Source organism: Nannospalax galili, unplaced genomic scaffold (assembly GCF_000622305.1).
Source record: "Nannospalax galili isolate Female #2095 unplaced genomic scaffold, S.galili_v1.0 scaffold377, whole genome shotgun sequence".
Lineage (NCBI taxonomy): Eukaryota > Metazoa > Chordata > Mammalia > Rodentia > Spalacidae > Nannospalax > Nannospalax galili.
In genome coordinates, this window is record NW_008341187.1 from 245,269 (window position 1) to 262,500 (window position 17,232).

Sequence of the window (17,232 nt, forward strand, 5' to 3'; positions counted from 1 at the left end):
TTAAATAGTAGTCCCATTTCCTTGAGAAACATCTGCACCCAGCATGGCATTTTTGCTTTGTTTCTGAGATTATCCAGTACATTTGGCTTTAACGTCTCCCCCCCGCCCCCCGTTCCCTTTGCTCTTTCAGTGTTTTAAAATTATGTCAGACGAAAAACTACTGCAAAACAGAAAATTTTTCTGGATGAGATTACATGCGGATGGAAAGGCACATGACAAAAAATCTCATATTTTCAACTCTCAGGAAGACTGTAAAGTCCAGCAGAGTATTCTGTGGCCCTTCCAGAAGGAACAGAAATAGATGGGAGCTGAAGGAAGATGCTCAGCACACTCCAAAAGACCCTTCCTAGCTACTGGACTGTCCACGCTGGAATGGGACAGCCAGAGCTGGGTGTGGTGGGACAAGCCTCTTTGAGCAACAGCATCCTTAGCCCTACCTGCTCCCTCTTCTTTCCTGTCCCACCCTGAGACTCTGAAATCTGAAGACCCATGCCTCGCTCAGTTTCCACTTTTGCCTTCTCTACACACTTGGCTTCCCACAGTTTCTGGGGCAACAACCTACTCTCTTATTGTTGGAGCAGAACCAAGGAAAAGTGCTGGTAATTTTAATTAAAACAAAATCTTTTGTCAAGCATGACGGTGAGCACTTGTAATGCCGGGACTTGGGCGGCAGAGACAGAAATACCATAAGTTTGAGGTCAGCCTGGGTCACGTAAGGACTCGGGTCAAAATGACTTTTAAAATGATGGTTAAATATGACTTTTTGTGTTCTTAGTAACTTGACTCCTGCAGTCCTGTGTATGAGTGTGTGTGTGCATGTGTGTGTGTGTGTGTGTGTGTGTGTGTTCCCGTATGTGTTCAGGTACGCAAATGTTTGTGTGTGTGCATGCATGTAGAGGTCAGAGGTGTTCTTCTCAGGTACTATCTACCTGTTTTGTTTTGCATGCTGGATACCTTAGTTGTCAACTTGGTACACCTGATTGGAAGGAACCTCAGTTGAGAAATTTCCTCCATTGAACTGGCTTTTAGCCATGTCTGTAGGGCCTTTTTTTGATTATTGAGTGATGTGGGAGAGTCCAGCTCAGGTTGGCAGTGCCACTCCTAGGCAGGTGATCTTGTGTTATATAAGAAAGCAGTATAGGCACCAGGCAGAGCGCAAGCGTTACCAGCCAGTAAGCAGCATTCCTCCATGGTCTGAGATTCAGCTCCTGCCTCCAGGTTCCAGCCCTGAGTTCCAGTCCTGACTTCCCTTAGTGATGAACTGTGACCTGGGAGATGTAAGATAAAATAAACCCTTTCCTCCTCAAGTTAGCTTTGGTCAGGGTTTTTAATCACAGTAATAGAAAGCTAACCATAACATTTGTTTTGTTTTGAGACAGGGTCTCTCACTGGCCTGGAACTTGCCAAGTAGACCAATCTGGCTGGCCAATAAGCTCCAGAAATCCGGTTGTCTCCACTTCCAGACATGTAAGAAGTGTGTACCACCATGTCCTGCTTTTTTGTTTTTTAAACATGTGCTGTGGGAATTAAACTCAAGGCAAGCACATTACTGATTTACTGATCTGCCCAGTCCATCCTTCAGCCTCTTAAATAAGCATTTAGGACAGATGAGTCATTGAAGAAATTAATAAGGAAACTAATAAATTTCTAGAATTGAATGAAAATGGAAACACAGTATGCCAGAACTTTTCTATGATACAATGAAAGCTATCCTAAGATAAAAGTTCTCAACTGTGGGAATGAGTTTTACCAAACTTCGTAACCAAAGCCAATCTTATGGTTTGAGATCATTTAATACTATCTCAGCTTGTCTATGATGTAAACAAGCTTACTAGGCCTTGGGTTCCTCTTGTAACCTAACATATAACTTTAATCCCTCATGATCCTTCTTTTCCTTACCCTTGACCCAGAATAATATGCCTGTGTGTTGTGTCACAAACAACTGGTGGGATTAGATTGATAACACCTGTTTGTGTTGTATGTGCCGTTCTAAGTAGGAGTAAGGATGGGAAAATCTCCCATAAGACAAATCCTTTGGCTTTTCTCTCCCCATTTCATGCTGGATTTATTATTTCAAAAATAGAGAGCAAGGCCTTTCTTCAAGACCACAGTTCTGAGAGGACTCTGAAGGAACAAGTTCTCAGAACAGTTCTAGCTTAACTCTTGCTTTAAATGGATGCTAAGAATCAGGCTGTCTTTGCACACTTAACCCCATAATTTGGCACTGCACCACAGCACAACTACAAGCATAGCTACATTAAGGAATCAGAGATTGCTAACAAAACATAATGGCTCATATTAGGAACCTGGAAAAAAAAAAGAACAGGTCAAATGCAAAATCAGTGGATGGAAAGAAATATTTAAGGTCAGGGCAAAAATTACTTAAGTGGAAGTGAAAAAAATTCAAAGAATCAATTAAACAGTTTGTTCTTTGAAGAGACAAGCCAGCCAAACTAACCAAAAGAAAGAGAAGACCAAAATTAATAAAATTAGAGATGAAAATGGAGACTTTACAATTGACAATTAAAATTCAAGAAATCACTGGGCTATACCTATACCACTCCTGAGCATTACTCAAAATTCTCCAAAATATGTCACAGAGATACTTGCACACCAATGTTTTCTAATAACAGGAGAATGGATAAGGAAAATGTAGTACTATGTACAGTGGAATTTATTATTATTATTATTATTATTACTAATGTGGGAGTGTTGGGGGGCATGTCTGGTGTGAGTGTGGGGGTCAGAGGACAACTTCTAAGAGTTGGTTCTCTCCCTCCTCTGACGGTTCCAGAGATCAAACTCAGGTGGTGAGGCTTGGGTGACAAGCACTTTTACCCACTGAGTTTCCTAGCTGGCCCCACAATAGAATTTTTTTTTTTCGTCTATAAAGAAGAATGAAGTTATCTCATTTGTAGGAAAATGGCTACACCAGAGAGTCATGTTACATTAAGACTCAGAAAAGCAAACAAAAATTACACGGTTTCTAGATTGTGGTTCCTAGATTTTATAGCAAAATAAAAGCCCCACATAAAGTAGAAGCAAAACTGTTTAAGAGAACACAGAGATTGTCCTAGTTACTTCCTCTCGCTGTGATAAAACACTGGCTGACCAAAAGCAACTTGGGGGAGGAAAGGGTTTATTTCATCTTTCACATTCACGGCACAGTTCATCACCAAGGGAAGTGAGGCATGAACTCGGGGCAGGAAGCTGGAGGTAGCAGCTGCAGCACAGGGCATGGAGGAATGCTACCTACTGGCTTGGTCCCTTGGCCTGTGCTCAACCTGCTTTCTTATACAACCTAGGACCATGTGCCCAGTGTGGCACCACCCACAATAGGCTGGGCCATCCCCATCACTCAACTATCAAGAAAATGCGCCACAGACACGGCCACGGGCCAATCCAATGGAGGAAATTCCTCAACTGAGGTTCCCTCCACCCAGGTGTATCAAGTTGACAACTGAAGCTGTCCATCAAAGAAACTAATAGGAGTCTGGAGGGGTGGGAAAAGAGGAGTATAAAGTATACACTATATACCTTCATGAAAATGGCCTTATGTAACCCAGCATCATCACCAGTGAATACACATCAATGCGGAAAAATGCATTTTAAAAAATGCATTTGGCATTTTAAAAAAAAGCCTTTTAGTCACTAGTATTAAAGACATCTCTATGACCACATTATTTTAAGATTACAAGGGGCCTTAGAAATTAGTGACTCTAAAGATGAAAAGGCATTATCCTCTGGGTTATATTTAAATATTACCTACAGGGTTTTCTAGAACCCTAAAACCATGATCTTTTTCCTTCTCCTGAGTCCAGGAACACATTCTTAGACTGACAGTCAAGCCCATAGGAAACCCTGAATAAGGAGGGCCTGGGGAAAACCACAGATCTAATCAAATTCCTGGTTATAGAGATGAAGAAACTGAAATCTGGGAGGATTGGTGCACTACTGACACCACCACTGAACTCCTCCTGGGCCCCTTCCCCCTGCATCCACTTGCACCACTTTGTCAGACAGCTCAGCTTGTCCAATAGGAAGTGACCACATCTAATCAGAAGTGAACATAGCCTTTGTATGAAAGCAGTAAGTTCTGGAATGGTATGGGCCTGGTTCTTAAGGTGCTTCAATAATATTTAAGATCAGCATTTACCTTCACATGCCCAAAGGCAAGGGGGCTGAGCCACACTGAAGATGTGGTTTTCACCTGCCCCCATACCCATTAAAAGTCAAGGCAGCACAGAGAAGAACAGGAAGAAGAAGTAAATTCACCTGCCCTTTGTCAAGACAACGTCAACTTCCAGAGTACACTGCTCTAGCCCTGACTTCCAAACAAGGGCAGTGGGAAGCGAGAAGAGAGTGGCAGTGCTGCTGGACACATGACTTCAATACAAGGGGAGAAGTTCTGGTAACTGTCACAGTGTATGGTTGGTACCATGACTGGGTCTGAACAGACCTAACATATAGATCACATAGAACATCCAGCCTTGCAGAGACTCAGCCCCCACCATGATGCTGCACACCACTAATGTTATCTTTTGATTGCAGGGGAACAAGTAATGTAAATAAATTCAAGACAGCAAAATTTCCTGGCAAAGTTCCTTTCGTCATTTTTCCTTTTCTTGTTTGGGTGGGCGGAGTTCTAGGAACTGTACTCTAGCGGCTTTACACATGCCAGACAAGAACTCTACCATGGAGTTACATCCCCAACCCCCACACATTGTTTTTTTCCAGAACATTTTCTTTAAACATATTTCTAGGAAGCAGGAGAGGATACGAGACTGGAAGGTTCTTGTGTGTATATAATTAACAGGGCAAATGCCTGAACTTGTCAGCTGCTGATGAGCCTTCATCAATCTAAGGATGACAAAAGAAGCCACAAAAGCACTGGTTAGGTAATTTTACATTTCTGGGTTACAATGTTTCCTGTATTGGAAGCCACGTCATAAGTGAATTTGCATACTCCCACTATGACGGGTGTTCAAATGAATGTCCTGCACACATGTGTGCTAAAAAGAATAAGGTGGGGAAAAAAAAACTGGCATTTGTTGAATTCAAATGCCAAACCCTGGGATAAAGATAACTATAAAATGACAATTATTCATTTCATTGTGCTGTTCAAAGCACCTAAGTTTCAGAGAAGTTAAAAAAAAAAATTGCTCAAGTTCTCCCAGCTAACAGTTAGCAGTAACAATGACTCACACCCAGATCCCTGTCCAAAGCTGTATTATTTCTGTGCATGATGCTTCTGACATGCCAAAGGCCTTCAGTAAATATTGTTCAAATGAGTGAATACAGGAATTTATGTATCTCAAAATACTTGTAATTTTCTTTCCATTAAGGTCGTGAAAGTTATCCTTACCCAACTAGAAAAAAAAATCAGTGGCATTCCATAAATTCAGTACAGTTAAATGCGATTGGATATTTAGATAACCCACCAGGGCTGAGGATATGATTCAATAGCAGAGTGCAAGCTTAGCACGGACAAGGCCTGGGTTCAATCCCTAGAACTACCCAAACAAAAATGAAATGAAACGAAAAAGTAAATCATCTATCAGTGAGTGAACTAAGAATCATTAATACAAAGTCACAACTTAGACGGTTTCAAGACCTTTCACTAAACAAGTGGATGGATTGGTGCATTGGGCTCTAATTTTAGTCTGGTCATTTTGTGGTTCCAGGCTAAAACCTATTGTCACCATTTCAAAAATCATTCTTGAAATCTACTACCTAATTTTACACAAATTGCTACCTAAGGAAGTCTGACCCAGAGAGACAAAAAAGATACTATTCAGCAAAATCCAAAAACAACTGGTTTGGGGTTCAGGAAAATTACAAGAAGCAAGAAGGTTGCCTTCTAGCCATACACAGCCAAATCTCTTAATTGACCCCAGGTATTCTTAATTACAGTGAGCTCTAAAAATGTAATTCCAAATCCCCAAAGGTGAGAGGCACATAATTATCCCTGCGCACAGAAGGAAATGTTTATTGAGCTATGTGTCAAACTGATTTTATATTTGCTTGGTGCACTGGCTTCAGAAACAAGGATGAAAGAGGTTGAAGGAAGCTGAAGACATCGATGGAGCTAGTGTTTCCCATCCCTCCCCAGATTCTCCACTGGATATAGAGACCCAGTAAAGCAGGAGCTGCAGTCTTAGGAGAGTCTGATAACAAGCATATCAAGGTAACAGCTCCTTCCTAGGAACCCATGCAGAACATGGAGGAGAGAAGTGAGAGGAGAGCTGGGGAAAAGTCCTGACATACACCATGCCTTCAAGGAGCTTCCACAGAGAATCACAATACAGGTAGAATGTCAGCCCTTCAGGAGACAGTGGACGAAACACCACAGGAGCTCAGAAGTCCTCAATGGAGATGCTGGCTTCCCAAGCAAACAGCACAGAGGTGTTAGAGAAGTCAAGGCGGTCAGTGGGCAAAGGGATGTGAGCCAGTGGCTATCTTTGGGAAATTACAGACAATTAATATAAAACTTGAGACAGGCCGAGAAGTATCACATAGCTTCATCACTAGAACTACAGCTCATTCCCTAGTGATGGTATTTCAGTTTTTATGTTTTGTGTTTCCACACTTTTATTGTATAAAGTAATAGATTTAATTGTGACATTTCTGGATGGACTGATGGATGGATGGATAGAAAAACAGATGAAAAGACAGAAAGAGAGAGAGAAAGATAGAAAGAAAATGGTACCTTGCTCCATTGTCTCCATCCCCCCATCCTACCCACCTTGCAAGTACCCTTCCTCCCCCCAAATAGTTCCCTTCTGCTCTGTTTTCATTCCTCTCTCTCCCTCTCTCTCTCTCTCTCTCTCTCTCTCTCATATTTACATCTAGATCCTACATGAGAGATTATGTGGTATTTTGTCCTTTTCCTCTAGTAATTTTAAATGCAGCTGTTACAAAGCTTACACATAAAAGTTCTAATAAGCAGCATCTGTCTATATATAGTTTCTTATTTTAATAATTTCTATTTTTGAAAACTAGTAAAAAATTTCTATCATTTTTTGAAAATTAATTCTGTTTCCTAAAATTAATTCTGTTTCAGAAAATTGTTATTTTACTAAAAAGAAACATACACAGGAAATATGGTTAGTATAAATTTGTCCTGCACATTAACACAATGTGTATGCAAAATGGATTCATTGCTTGTGAATCCTAAGCTTCCACAAATGCTCAGGATTTCCTTGACAATTTCATGGTACATTGTATAGAGGAACACAATGTACCATTTTTACCTGCTGAGCTCATCAGTTCCATTCTAGTGAACAAATATGAAGAAAATACATCCATTGTACATGATCTGTAATTCAAGCTTGGCGCCATTCATATTCCTCATACGAGCTATAGTGTTCTTTGTGATATCTCTAAGACAGGCAACCACTAACTATACATGAATTATCACACATTTTGTGTGAGTATATCGTGCGCATGCATGTGAGTATGAGTGTTCTAGGTGTATGGGGGTGTGTGTGGATGTAGAGACTTGAAGCCTTCCTCAATCACTGTACATCTTATTTACCGAGGCAGTCTCTCACTGAACCCAGAGCTCACAGATTCTGACTATTCTAGCTAGCTAGCTCACCCTGGGGATCCCAGTCTCTGCCTGCCCGGCTTTTACAAGGTTTCTAAGAATCCAAACTCCAGTTCTCACACCTGTCCAACTAAGTCATCTCTCCAACCCAAATCCTTACATGTTTGAACTAAATAACCAAGAGTGTATTATTCAAAGTAACCCATCACTAGAAAACAAGACCCCCAAGGTGCTTTGGGAAAGGCCCTTGTTTTCACAATCAATTATGAGGATCTTATTTAGGCTTTACTGCATACCCAGACACTATCTTTAACACTTTAAAATGACTACAGTGAAAAGCTAACTTCTTGCTCCTTGAAAAGGATGATACAGAAAATATATTAACAGCATTGTGTTGAAGTCAGTATTACTCTTCTCAGTCCTAAAATTGATAGTAAAATCATCTAACTGATAATAGTCTAGTATCCAAAATACACAAATACTTACAACTCAACAACAAAAAAAGAAAAAAAAAATCAAAGGTTGGCAAAAAATGTGAATAGGTAGTTTTTTTAAAAAAGATACAAAAATGGCCAAGAAGCTCATGAAAACATTCAACATCACTCATCACTAGGAAAATTCATATGTTATACTGTCCCATGCTCATTAGAATGGTTATAACATTTTTATTGGAAAGAACTGTTTATGAGGATGTTGAGAAACTAGATCTGTACATCATTGGTGGGGATGTGAGATGTCTCAGCCACTGTGGAAACAGCTTGGCAGTTCCTCAGTAAGTTAAACATGGAGTTACCATGTGATCCAGCAACTGTATTCAGAGGAATGCACCCAAAAGAATGGGAAACACTGTTCTGATAAAAATTTGTACACAAGTGTTTACTAACAGCACCACAGTACCCCAAAGGAAGAAGCAACCTTGATGTCCATTAATAAAAGGACAGATACATAAAATGTGATCTATCCATAAGATACCATGGAATATTTCATTCTATTAAATTTCTTAATTTATTTTTACTTTATGTGTACAAGTGTTTTGTCTGCATGTAAGTACACCACATGGGTGCAATGCCTGTAGAGGCCAGAAGAGGGTGCTGGATCCCCTGGAACTAGAGTTACTGATGACAGTCATTAGTCACTATTGTGGGTGCTGGAAACTGGACCCAGGTTCTCTACAAGAGCAGTCAGTGCTCCTAACCACAGAGCTATCTCTCCGTCCCTTTATTCTCTAGTTTAAAAAACCTATTATCACAGAATAGTAGTCAGTTCTTAAAAGAAATCAAGTATATATTGTATGGATGACCCTTGAAAACATTATGCCAAGTAAAAAGAACCAATCATCAAAGATTATATATTATATGATTCCATTTCTAAGAAAAGGGAAGAATAGGCAACTCTACTCAGATAGAAAGACTAGTTGTTTGCTTAAGGTTGGCGGTGATGGCATTCCATCATCATTAGGAAGATAAATGAATGATATGGGCTTTATCCTCGTAGTGATGAAAACATCCTCACAGTGGATGCAGTGATAATTATATATATATGTATATATATATGAAGAATATACCAAAAGCTATTGAAAACCGTTAAGACATTTTAAAACTTTAAATGGATCCATTATAAGATATGTGAATCACATATCTTAATAAGTATCAAAAATTCAAAGAAACATTTGGCATTATCTTGCAGAATAGTTACTGCATTTTGCTGACTTCTGCAAATAAGAATTTCAATGACATGTTAGTCATTCTCCCCCTATCTCTGATAAACAAACAAAAAGTTCTACGTCTATCGCTGTCTAGAGAGGAGTTTCTATACCACAAATAAATATAGGTAAGGCCAAGTTTACCTGTGGTCATTTCTTTCAAAAACAAGGGGGATAGGGTGATAAGTCCTAATAATCCTAAGAGCTGCAATCCATCAAATAAGGTAGCTTTTTCCTGATCCATCACAGATGCCCATTAGTATAGCTGCAGGGCAAAGAATTTATTCTCCTTTTGCCTCCCTCTAAGGAAGTAACAGATACTGTTTTTTTCAGGACTGCAAAAGGCTTAACCACTTATTTCTAGTTTCTCTAGAACAAAATCAATTAGTGTCTTAAACCTGGATAGATGTCAGGGAATCTGAAGACAGAATCTAGATAATCCATATTTATGTGTGTTTTTAAACAGTTCATACTGAAACTAGTCTACATGAAAAACAGTTTACAGGCAGAATGCTTCCCACATTCAAGCTATGTGTTTACAGAACAGACTGCCACAGTTTGATGCCATTTTCTGTCTTTCATCCAATACAGTGCTACTGTGTCCCCAACCAACTCTCCCGGATGAATTTGCTGCTATAAAGAAGAATGTCATTTCTCCATGTCAACAATTTCTATTGATAACATCATATTTTACGCATTCATTCCATAGATGACTGTGTGGAACCGTAAGTACCGTATTTAAGCTGTGTGTGATATGAAGAAGAAAAATTGACTTTGGTTTTTAAGGTTTAGAGAAACTGTTTCTGTAACAGATCTGAACCTCTATTTTCACATTTTCCTTTAAATTTATTTAAAGTTGAAGAATTTCAAATTCAGTGAAATGACACCTTTTCTTCTTTTCTTTTCTTTTTTTTTTTTTTTTCATTTTCTGACTCTAAATTCCCAGGCTTGCATATAATACATGTAAAAATTGGCAATTCTGAGAATAAACTTCTATGTCTCCATTTAAAAAGTTATGAATTAAAAATGGAAAGGAAAGCCTATCAACCAAAGATCAATCCAACAAATGTAGCTGCTATAAAGGCTAACTCACATATCCAAGGCTTGATGCTAAATCGTTAGCGTCTGCTGGTTGTACAAGATCCATAGTGAGCCATCTGGCTCATTCTGTTTATATCAATCTAAAGAGTGTTCGTCCAAGTTTTTGATATTTCCACAGCTCATAAGTGAGGGGACTACTGCCAATGAGGCTGCATCACAACCCAATTGGGGGGGGATTTTAGGAGTTTTTTTTCTATAGCAAACAAAGTTTGAATACTACCGAAAAAAATTTAAAAGGCCAGGTGTGGTTGCACAGACCTTGGATCTCTTGATCCCAGCACTTGGGAGGCAGAGGCAGGCAGATCTTTCTGAGTTCCAAGCCAGCCTAGTCAACATAGCAAGTTCCAGGTCAGCCAAGGCTACATAGTGAGACTTTGCCTCAAAAAACAGAAAACAAAACAAAACCCAGAACAAAACAGAATTTCAGGCCAGCAAAATGGCTCATTGGTAAAAGTCACTCGCTGTACAAACCTGGCAGCCTGGGTTTGATCCCTGAAGCCCACAAGAAGGTGGAAAGAAAGAGCTGACTCCACAAAGTTTCTTCTGGCTTCCATACATGTACCATGGCTTGCACATGCCTTCCACACACACACACACACACACACACACACACACACACACACACACACACACACACACACACACACATAATAAATTTTTTTTATTGAATTCACTAAATTGGAAAGACTATGGGCGCCTTTGCTAGATTTACTCTTTACCTCAGTGAATATCTGTGCTCTCCTCCCTCTACCCGTGACTGGAGGGGGATAAAGACAATGATCTCCGTCTTGTTTTCTTGCCCAGTCTTCTTTTCCTCTTTTCAAACTTAATTGCAATAGTTTCTTCAGAAAAACACTCTGCACTTCCCCAAACTGGCTGGAAGAAGGCTTTTCACACAGGACCCTCACTGTTGGGAAGGAAATGCACCTGTCTCCTGTCCCTTTCCCCACACCCTGCTCTCTGGCTACCCCACTTTGCCCCACCCCATTCCTCTCATATTCTGGAGAAGTCTAAAGCCAGCTGGGGCTGCAGCTGCTAACTGGTTCTTCCCCACCAAACAAGGAGGGTTAAATAATAAAGCAGATTCATTTATATCAGTTGAAATAAAAAATTAAAACATGGATATGACCTTGAAACTTCTTCATAAATCAGCTCCCTTTCCTCCCAGATATATGTGCAGCCTCCTGAAAACAATGCTTTATACCTGAACAATGGTTTTCAAACTGCAGCTGAGGGAAGATCACCTGAGACCTTGCTAAGGCACAGGTTGCTGGGCTTGTGCCCAGGCTCATTCAGAAGGTCCAAGAGGAGACCTGAGAATCTGCATTTGTAACACATTCCCAAGGGATGCTGATGATCCTGGTCTAGCAAGTCACACTGAAAATCATGAACCTAGACACAGAACAACTGTTCCAGAGGGAGAAGGACCAGGGAACTGAGGGTCCATTGACCCTTATCTATGGCTATTGTGTTACCCAGCAGGAGTCCGGTTTTCTAATACAGAGAGGCAGCATGACAGTTATTAATGGTATTATGGTTTGAATGTGAAATGTCCCAACAGGCTCAAATGTTTTAACTATGGTTCCCAGCTGATTATACCATTTTGGAGGTTGCAGAACTCCTTTGAACATGGGGCCTACCCGGCAGGTATAGACCACAAGGGGCAGGCCTTTGAGGGTTATAGCCAGGCCCTACTTCTGGTCCAATGAGATGTGATGAGCCCTCAACAGACACTGCTAAAATGAACTCCTCTTCTTCAAGTTGTTTCTGTCAAATAATTGTCATAGTGGTAAGAAAAGTAACATAAACTAGAAGACAGAGTTTGAACAGACCAGATGCTTCAATTATTTCCCATCTCTGGTGGTTCCTCAAGACAGAGTAGAAGTATCAAGAAAAGAAAGTGAAATTATGGAAGTAAATATGGAGATCTTTTAGCCAGCCAGCTTGCTAGATTCCCCTTCTCATCCTGATTGTATTTGTGCTCTTCTTTCTTAAGCTGCCCATGGTGCTCTTCACTGGGCTCTCGAATCAGACAGCTTTAGGTGCAGGGTCTACTTTACTTTCCGTATGTCCCCTCTGGCTTTCCGTTGTTGCAGCAGGTACTTGCGATGAACTGACTTAGAAAGTGAGACGGCTTCTTTTGGCTCACAGTTTTGGTGATAACAGTCTGAGGTTGACTGACCTCCCCCCCACTCCGCCCCACTGCATTGGGCCTGTGGTAGCCCAGTATATCCATGGCAAAAGCACACAGAGGAGACCCTTTCACCTCATGACTGAGTACTGAAAGAAGAGACCAGTGTCCAATGACCCCTCTAGAGGGCATACCCCAGTGACCTAAAACCTCGTTTGCCCCCAACTCTTAAGTTTTCCACCACCTTCCAATAGTACCAAGCTAAGGACAAAACCTTTGGCCCATTGGCCTTTGACAAGCATTCCAGATCCAACACCTCCATTAAGTCTTAGCCCTCAATTTTTCCATATAAAAATGGGAAAAACAATAGGAGCTACCAATCAGAAGCCATGTGGATTAACTTCCATTCTGTTTGCGCACTAACTGGAACATATACAGTGTTAGCTTTCACAAGAAAGCCTGTATCTTTTTGTTTTCCCATGAGAACGTTCAATACATTAAACATCAAATATCGTACTACCTATTTGATAAAACAGTTTTAGTCATTAATTTGACCAATACTAATCACAAAGCTCCCATGTATCAAATGTATAACACCATCCAAATATACTGAAATTATACTCTGTAAAGAAAAATGTATACTACAAATTCATGGACTTTGTATACATTTACATTTGATAAAAATATTTGCCTCCAAAACTGGCTAAGAAATCCAGAGAATATTTTTACTAGCCCTATATTTTGTTTGGATAGAAACTAAAATAAAAAATGGAGAATGGGACGGCAAGTCTGCAGAGAGCATGGCCTGATATAATTCAAGTCATATTTTAGATCATCCTAAAGACCACAAACCCACTTTTCCCGAAAACCATTATTTATGTGACAAAACAACACGGAAGAAATTTGGTGAAAAGGATTCTATTTTCAGTTGACAAAGATGTCATGTTTAACCCTCATGCCAGTCAAAAATGTAATGGTCAGTGAAATACAGCTCACCCTCCTCCCCTCTTCCCAGTCCCTCAGGGAGTGTGGCCAGCTCACCCTTCTAAGAGCTGACCACCCCCACACACTCATCAGGCCTCACCTTCTGAAATATATACTGAAAAGATGAACACTGCAGATAATGAACTTTCTGGATTTTAAACCTTCAAGTGCCCTTGCTCCTTCCCTCCCCTGGGTTTCCCTTCCTCACAAAGGGTTTCAGAACCTTGGAATTTTAAGAGCTAGGTGTGGGTTTGTGGAAAGCCAAGTCTACCCCCAAACTATACCATGAAAAGCTGAGGCTGTAAAGTCTAAGCACAGTGCCCAAAGTTAAGCGTTCCTGTTAAGAGTGGACACAGATGTCTTCAGGAGATAAGACACTATCCTCAGTGTTCTAGAACTCCTAATTTGATTAAAAGGAACTTCTGGTCGGGGCTGGAGCATTAGAGAATTCTATGGATAAATACCCATCAGCTTCAAGGATCCTAATGCTAGTTAACAGTGATTATTGTCCATAGTGAGACTGAGAGCAGAGAACCTATTAAGACTTCAAAGTGCAAAATTGCAGGGAATGAAGAGATTAAACTCCCCAATAAAAGGGCCTATTATCCCAAACCTATAAAAGCAGATGGTAAAAAATGTGCTTTGGAAATCTAACCAAGGCAATATTTTTTCTTTAATCTTCCATAAAGCGTCTTGCAAAAGCATAGTGCCCAATGTTTTTACTGAAATGAAAACCTAAAATGTGAGCTTCCATCCATAGAAGGAGCACTATTTCATGTTTACATCTCCAAATGCCCTAACACGCTTGTCATTTTGCTGATGTGGTTTTGTGTTTTTAGTTTTTTCTTCGATATGGTCTGCTACCTAGACCTGTGGCTTCTGTGAGGAAAGGACCTTTGCGATACATGTGAGTCCGTAGTTCGGCGGCGTCATTCAGTCCACTCTGCTTCCAGTTTAGCAGAGTCGCGTATATCTGTATATCATCCGTACATCACAGCTGTTTGCCAGATAGCTCAGGTTTATCACATAGAAGGTTCGAATGACGCTAGAGTTCTCCCAACCCCCGCACGACCTCTTCTGGCCACTGACGTTCGCGGGATTTGCATCCTTCCTTGGCACAGGAAGCAAGCTAGCATCATTCCTGGGACTTGCGTGGGCGCTGGCCAAGCCCTAGCACACCTGGCTCAGATGTCCGCAGAAGGAAACAGCGAGGTTACAACTCACCAAAACCTCTCTTCTCCCTGTTCCCAACTCCTTCCTTATTCAACCACAAACCAAGAAAGAGAAAAAGTTCTGACTTGAGGACATAGCCAGGTGCTGACTAGCACCTAAGGACCGCCCCAGCTCTCGGACGGCCGGTGGGGTGAGCAGGTGCTGCCAAGGGATAAGCCAGCTGAGGGACAGAAGGTACCCCCTGGACCAGCAGGTGAAAAGGGAACCCGCTGGACAGAACTCCCGCGCACACAGAGAGAGCAAGACCGGATGGGATTGTAAATCACTGAGGTCATGAAGAGTACGGACACACCCCGACCTGACTAGCCAGAGTATACACACACACTCACAAAAGCATCTACCCTGCCCCACTTGGAGGGACGGAACCGGGACAGGTATACGGTGTCACCGCCTTGCGGTACCTGCCCAGTTGTGCGACCCGGGACGCCCCGCGTATCTGCGGACAGCCGGGAGCGCAGGAGGAAGCAGGCGCTCCCGGCCGCTGCACAGAGGGATGCTCGCCGGCATCACACCTGGGGAGCCTCGAGGACCGCGGGCGCCCAGCGGCTGCATCAGAAGTCCCCAGCGCGTCCCCTCTTCCCCCGGAGCCCAACTTTGAGCGGTCGGCGCCGCCCTTCCTTACCCAAATACTGCCGCAGGTCAAGCAGGAAGCGAGGGGGTCCCCCGTTGAGCTGGTAGAAGAGGGAGCCCAGGCAGAAGAGCAGCAGGGTGGCCATGCAGAAACCGTAGTCCCGGAGCGAGAAGCGCAGGAAAGGCAGCAGCGGGACCCGGCGCTTCCAGCCGCCCAGGCACGGAGGGGCGCCCCCCACGGGGACCCCATGGGTCCAGGGATCCGCGCCGCCCGGATGCTGCTGCTGCTGCTGCTGCTGCTGCGGCTGCGGCTGCTTCATCGCCGGCTCCGCCGCCTCGCACAGCCAGCCTGGGCCAGGAAGAGGTCACCCATCCGCCGCGAGCAGGAGCGCGCGGCCGGCTGGCTGCACATGGAGGGCCGCGCCGAGGACAGCCGGGTGGGGGCGGGGAGGGGCTGAAGTTGCGGGGCTCAGGAGACTTTCCTCAGCATGGTCCCCGCCGCCCGCCGCGGCCCCGAGCGGCCCGAGGTGTCCCGGGCTTCAGGGCCGAGCGCAGCCAGCACCCCGTCCCGCGCGCCCGGCTAGCGGCTCCGCGCCCCACGGCCCTCCGCGCCTCGGGCTCGCTCGCGGACACCGGGGCTCGCCTCCAGCGCCAGCGTGGACCCCCGGCTTTGTGTGGGTCGTGGCTCGGCGTGTTTTGTCCCAGCTCCGGCTCTGCTAGCTCTCGGCAGGGACGATCGGAGGCGGACACCACCCCCTCGCTCCACCTCCTGGACAGGGGCTTCCCTCTTCTCCTCCCCTACTCCTCCGCGCCAGGCGGCCGCCCTCCTCCCCACGGCCCCGCTCCTCCCTCTCCCCCTAGGCTCTGCCTGCTCCCTTGGTGTCACGTTACGGCTTCTGCTGGGGCGGGCGGGGAGGGCAGAGGGGGCCGATAATCCGCAACAAGGAAGAAAGTTTCTGGGTGTGTTTTTTCTCTTCCCCCATTCTCTACGATCTGGCCTCGGTTCCTGCGCCACCAGCGACCTCTTGGGGCTCTCTGACTTCCCTCCGGTGACTTCCCTCCGCGGGCCGGAGGAAACACTACAGATTTGACTACATTTGTATTTTCGTTTCGGGAATTTGATTCTTTTTCTGTATCCCAGGCGAACTGCCTTCAAAAGGCAGATAAAGGGTACTGTCATAAAGGTTCAAGACCTAGCCGGGATAGTAAAAGGGCAAGTGGTAGTTGTAATTAAACATGCCTAGCAGGGTCGGTCACAGCATCCCCACTCCCAAGGCTCTTTATTTCTGCCCTCCTGGTCCTATCATCACTCCACTGGAGATGTGAGGGTACACAGCCAACCCGACGGGGTCGTTCTAGCAGATAGGGGCAGAAACCCTGACAGACCCTCACATACCTGTTTGCTGCCTGGCTTCCCAGCATGGAGAAGCTTCTGGAACTGAAAGAGCCTGTGGAACCTCTCAGGCACAGATCCTTGGTTGTGGGGTGGGGGTGTATAAAACATGGCTGCTCTGTCAGTCACAGTTCAATCGGTTTTTTGTTTTGTTTTGTTTTTTGTTTCGTTTTTTGTCTTTTTGAGACAGGGTCTCCCTGTAGCCCCAGCTGTCCTGGAACTCACTATGTAGACCAGGCTGGCCTTGAACTCAGAGATCCACCTGCCTCTGCTCCGGAGTGCTGGGATTAAAGCCGTGCACCACCATGCCGGGCTCAATCTGTTTTTCATCACCATGCAGAGAAGCTATACAGCCTGAGACTGTGTGGCTTGACCAGTGTCATAAACTGATGGGACCCTGGTCAAGCCAGTTAGCTGTATTAAGCACTGCAAGGTGCCATGTCCCAGGGAGGGCATGCCTCATAAGTCTGACTGCGATTGGAAGGTGGCTATAACCAGTTGAGTCCAGGCCACACTGGGAAAACAGGCCACCTGCTTCAGGTCCCTTAGTCCTTCCTGTCTCTGGCCTC

At 43.6% G+C, this 17,232-nt stretch overlaps 1 protein-coding gene across 1 annotated transcript in view; it reads right to left on the reverse strand.

The window, feature by feature from the left end:
- LOC103737027 (uronyl 2-sulfotransferase-like) overlaps positions 1–16,117 on the reverse strand; it is a 239,898-nt gene extending 223,781 nt beyond the window's left edge. Inside the window, exon 1 of the mRNA XM_029565181.1 lies at positions 15,323–16,117. Within this exon, the coding sequence (XP_029421041.1) occupies positions 15,323–15,590 (268 nt within the window). The 5' untranslated portion in view covers positions 15,591–16,117. The remainder of the gene's footprint in view (positions 1–15,322) is intronic.
- Positions 16,118–17,232: the final 1,115 nt, after the last annotated feature.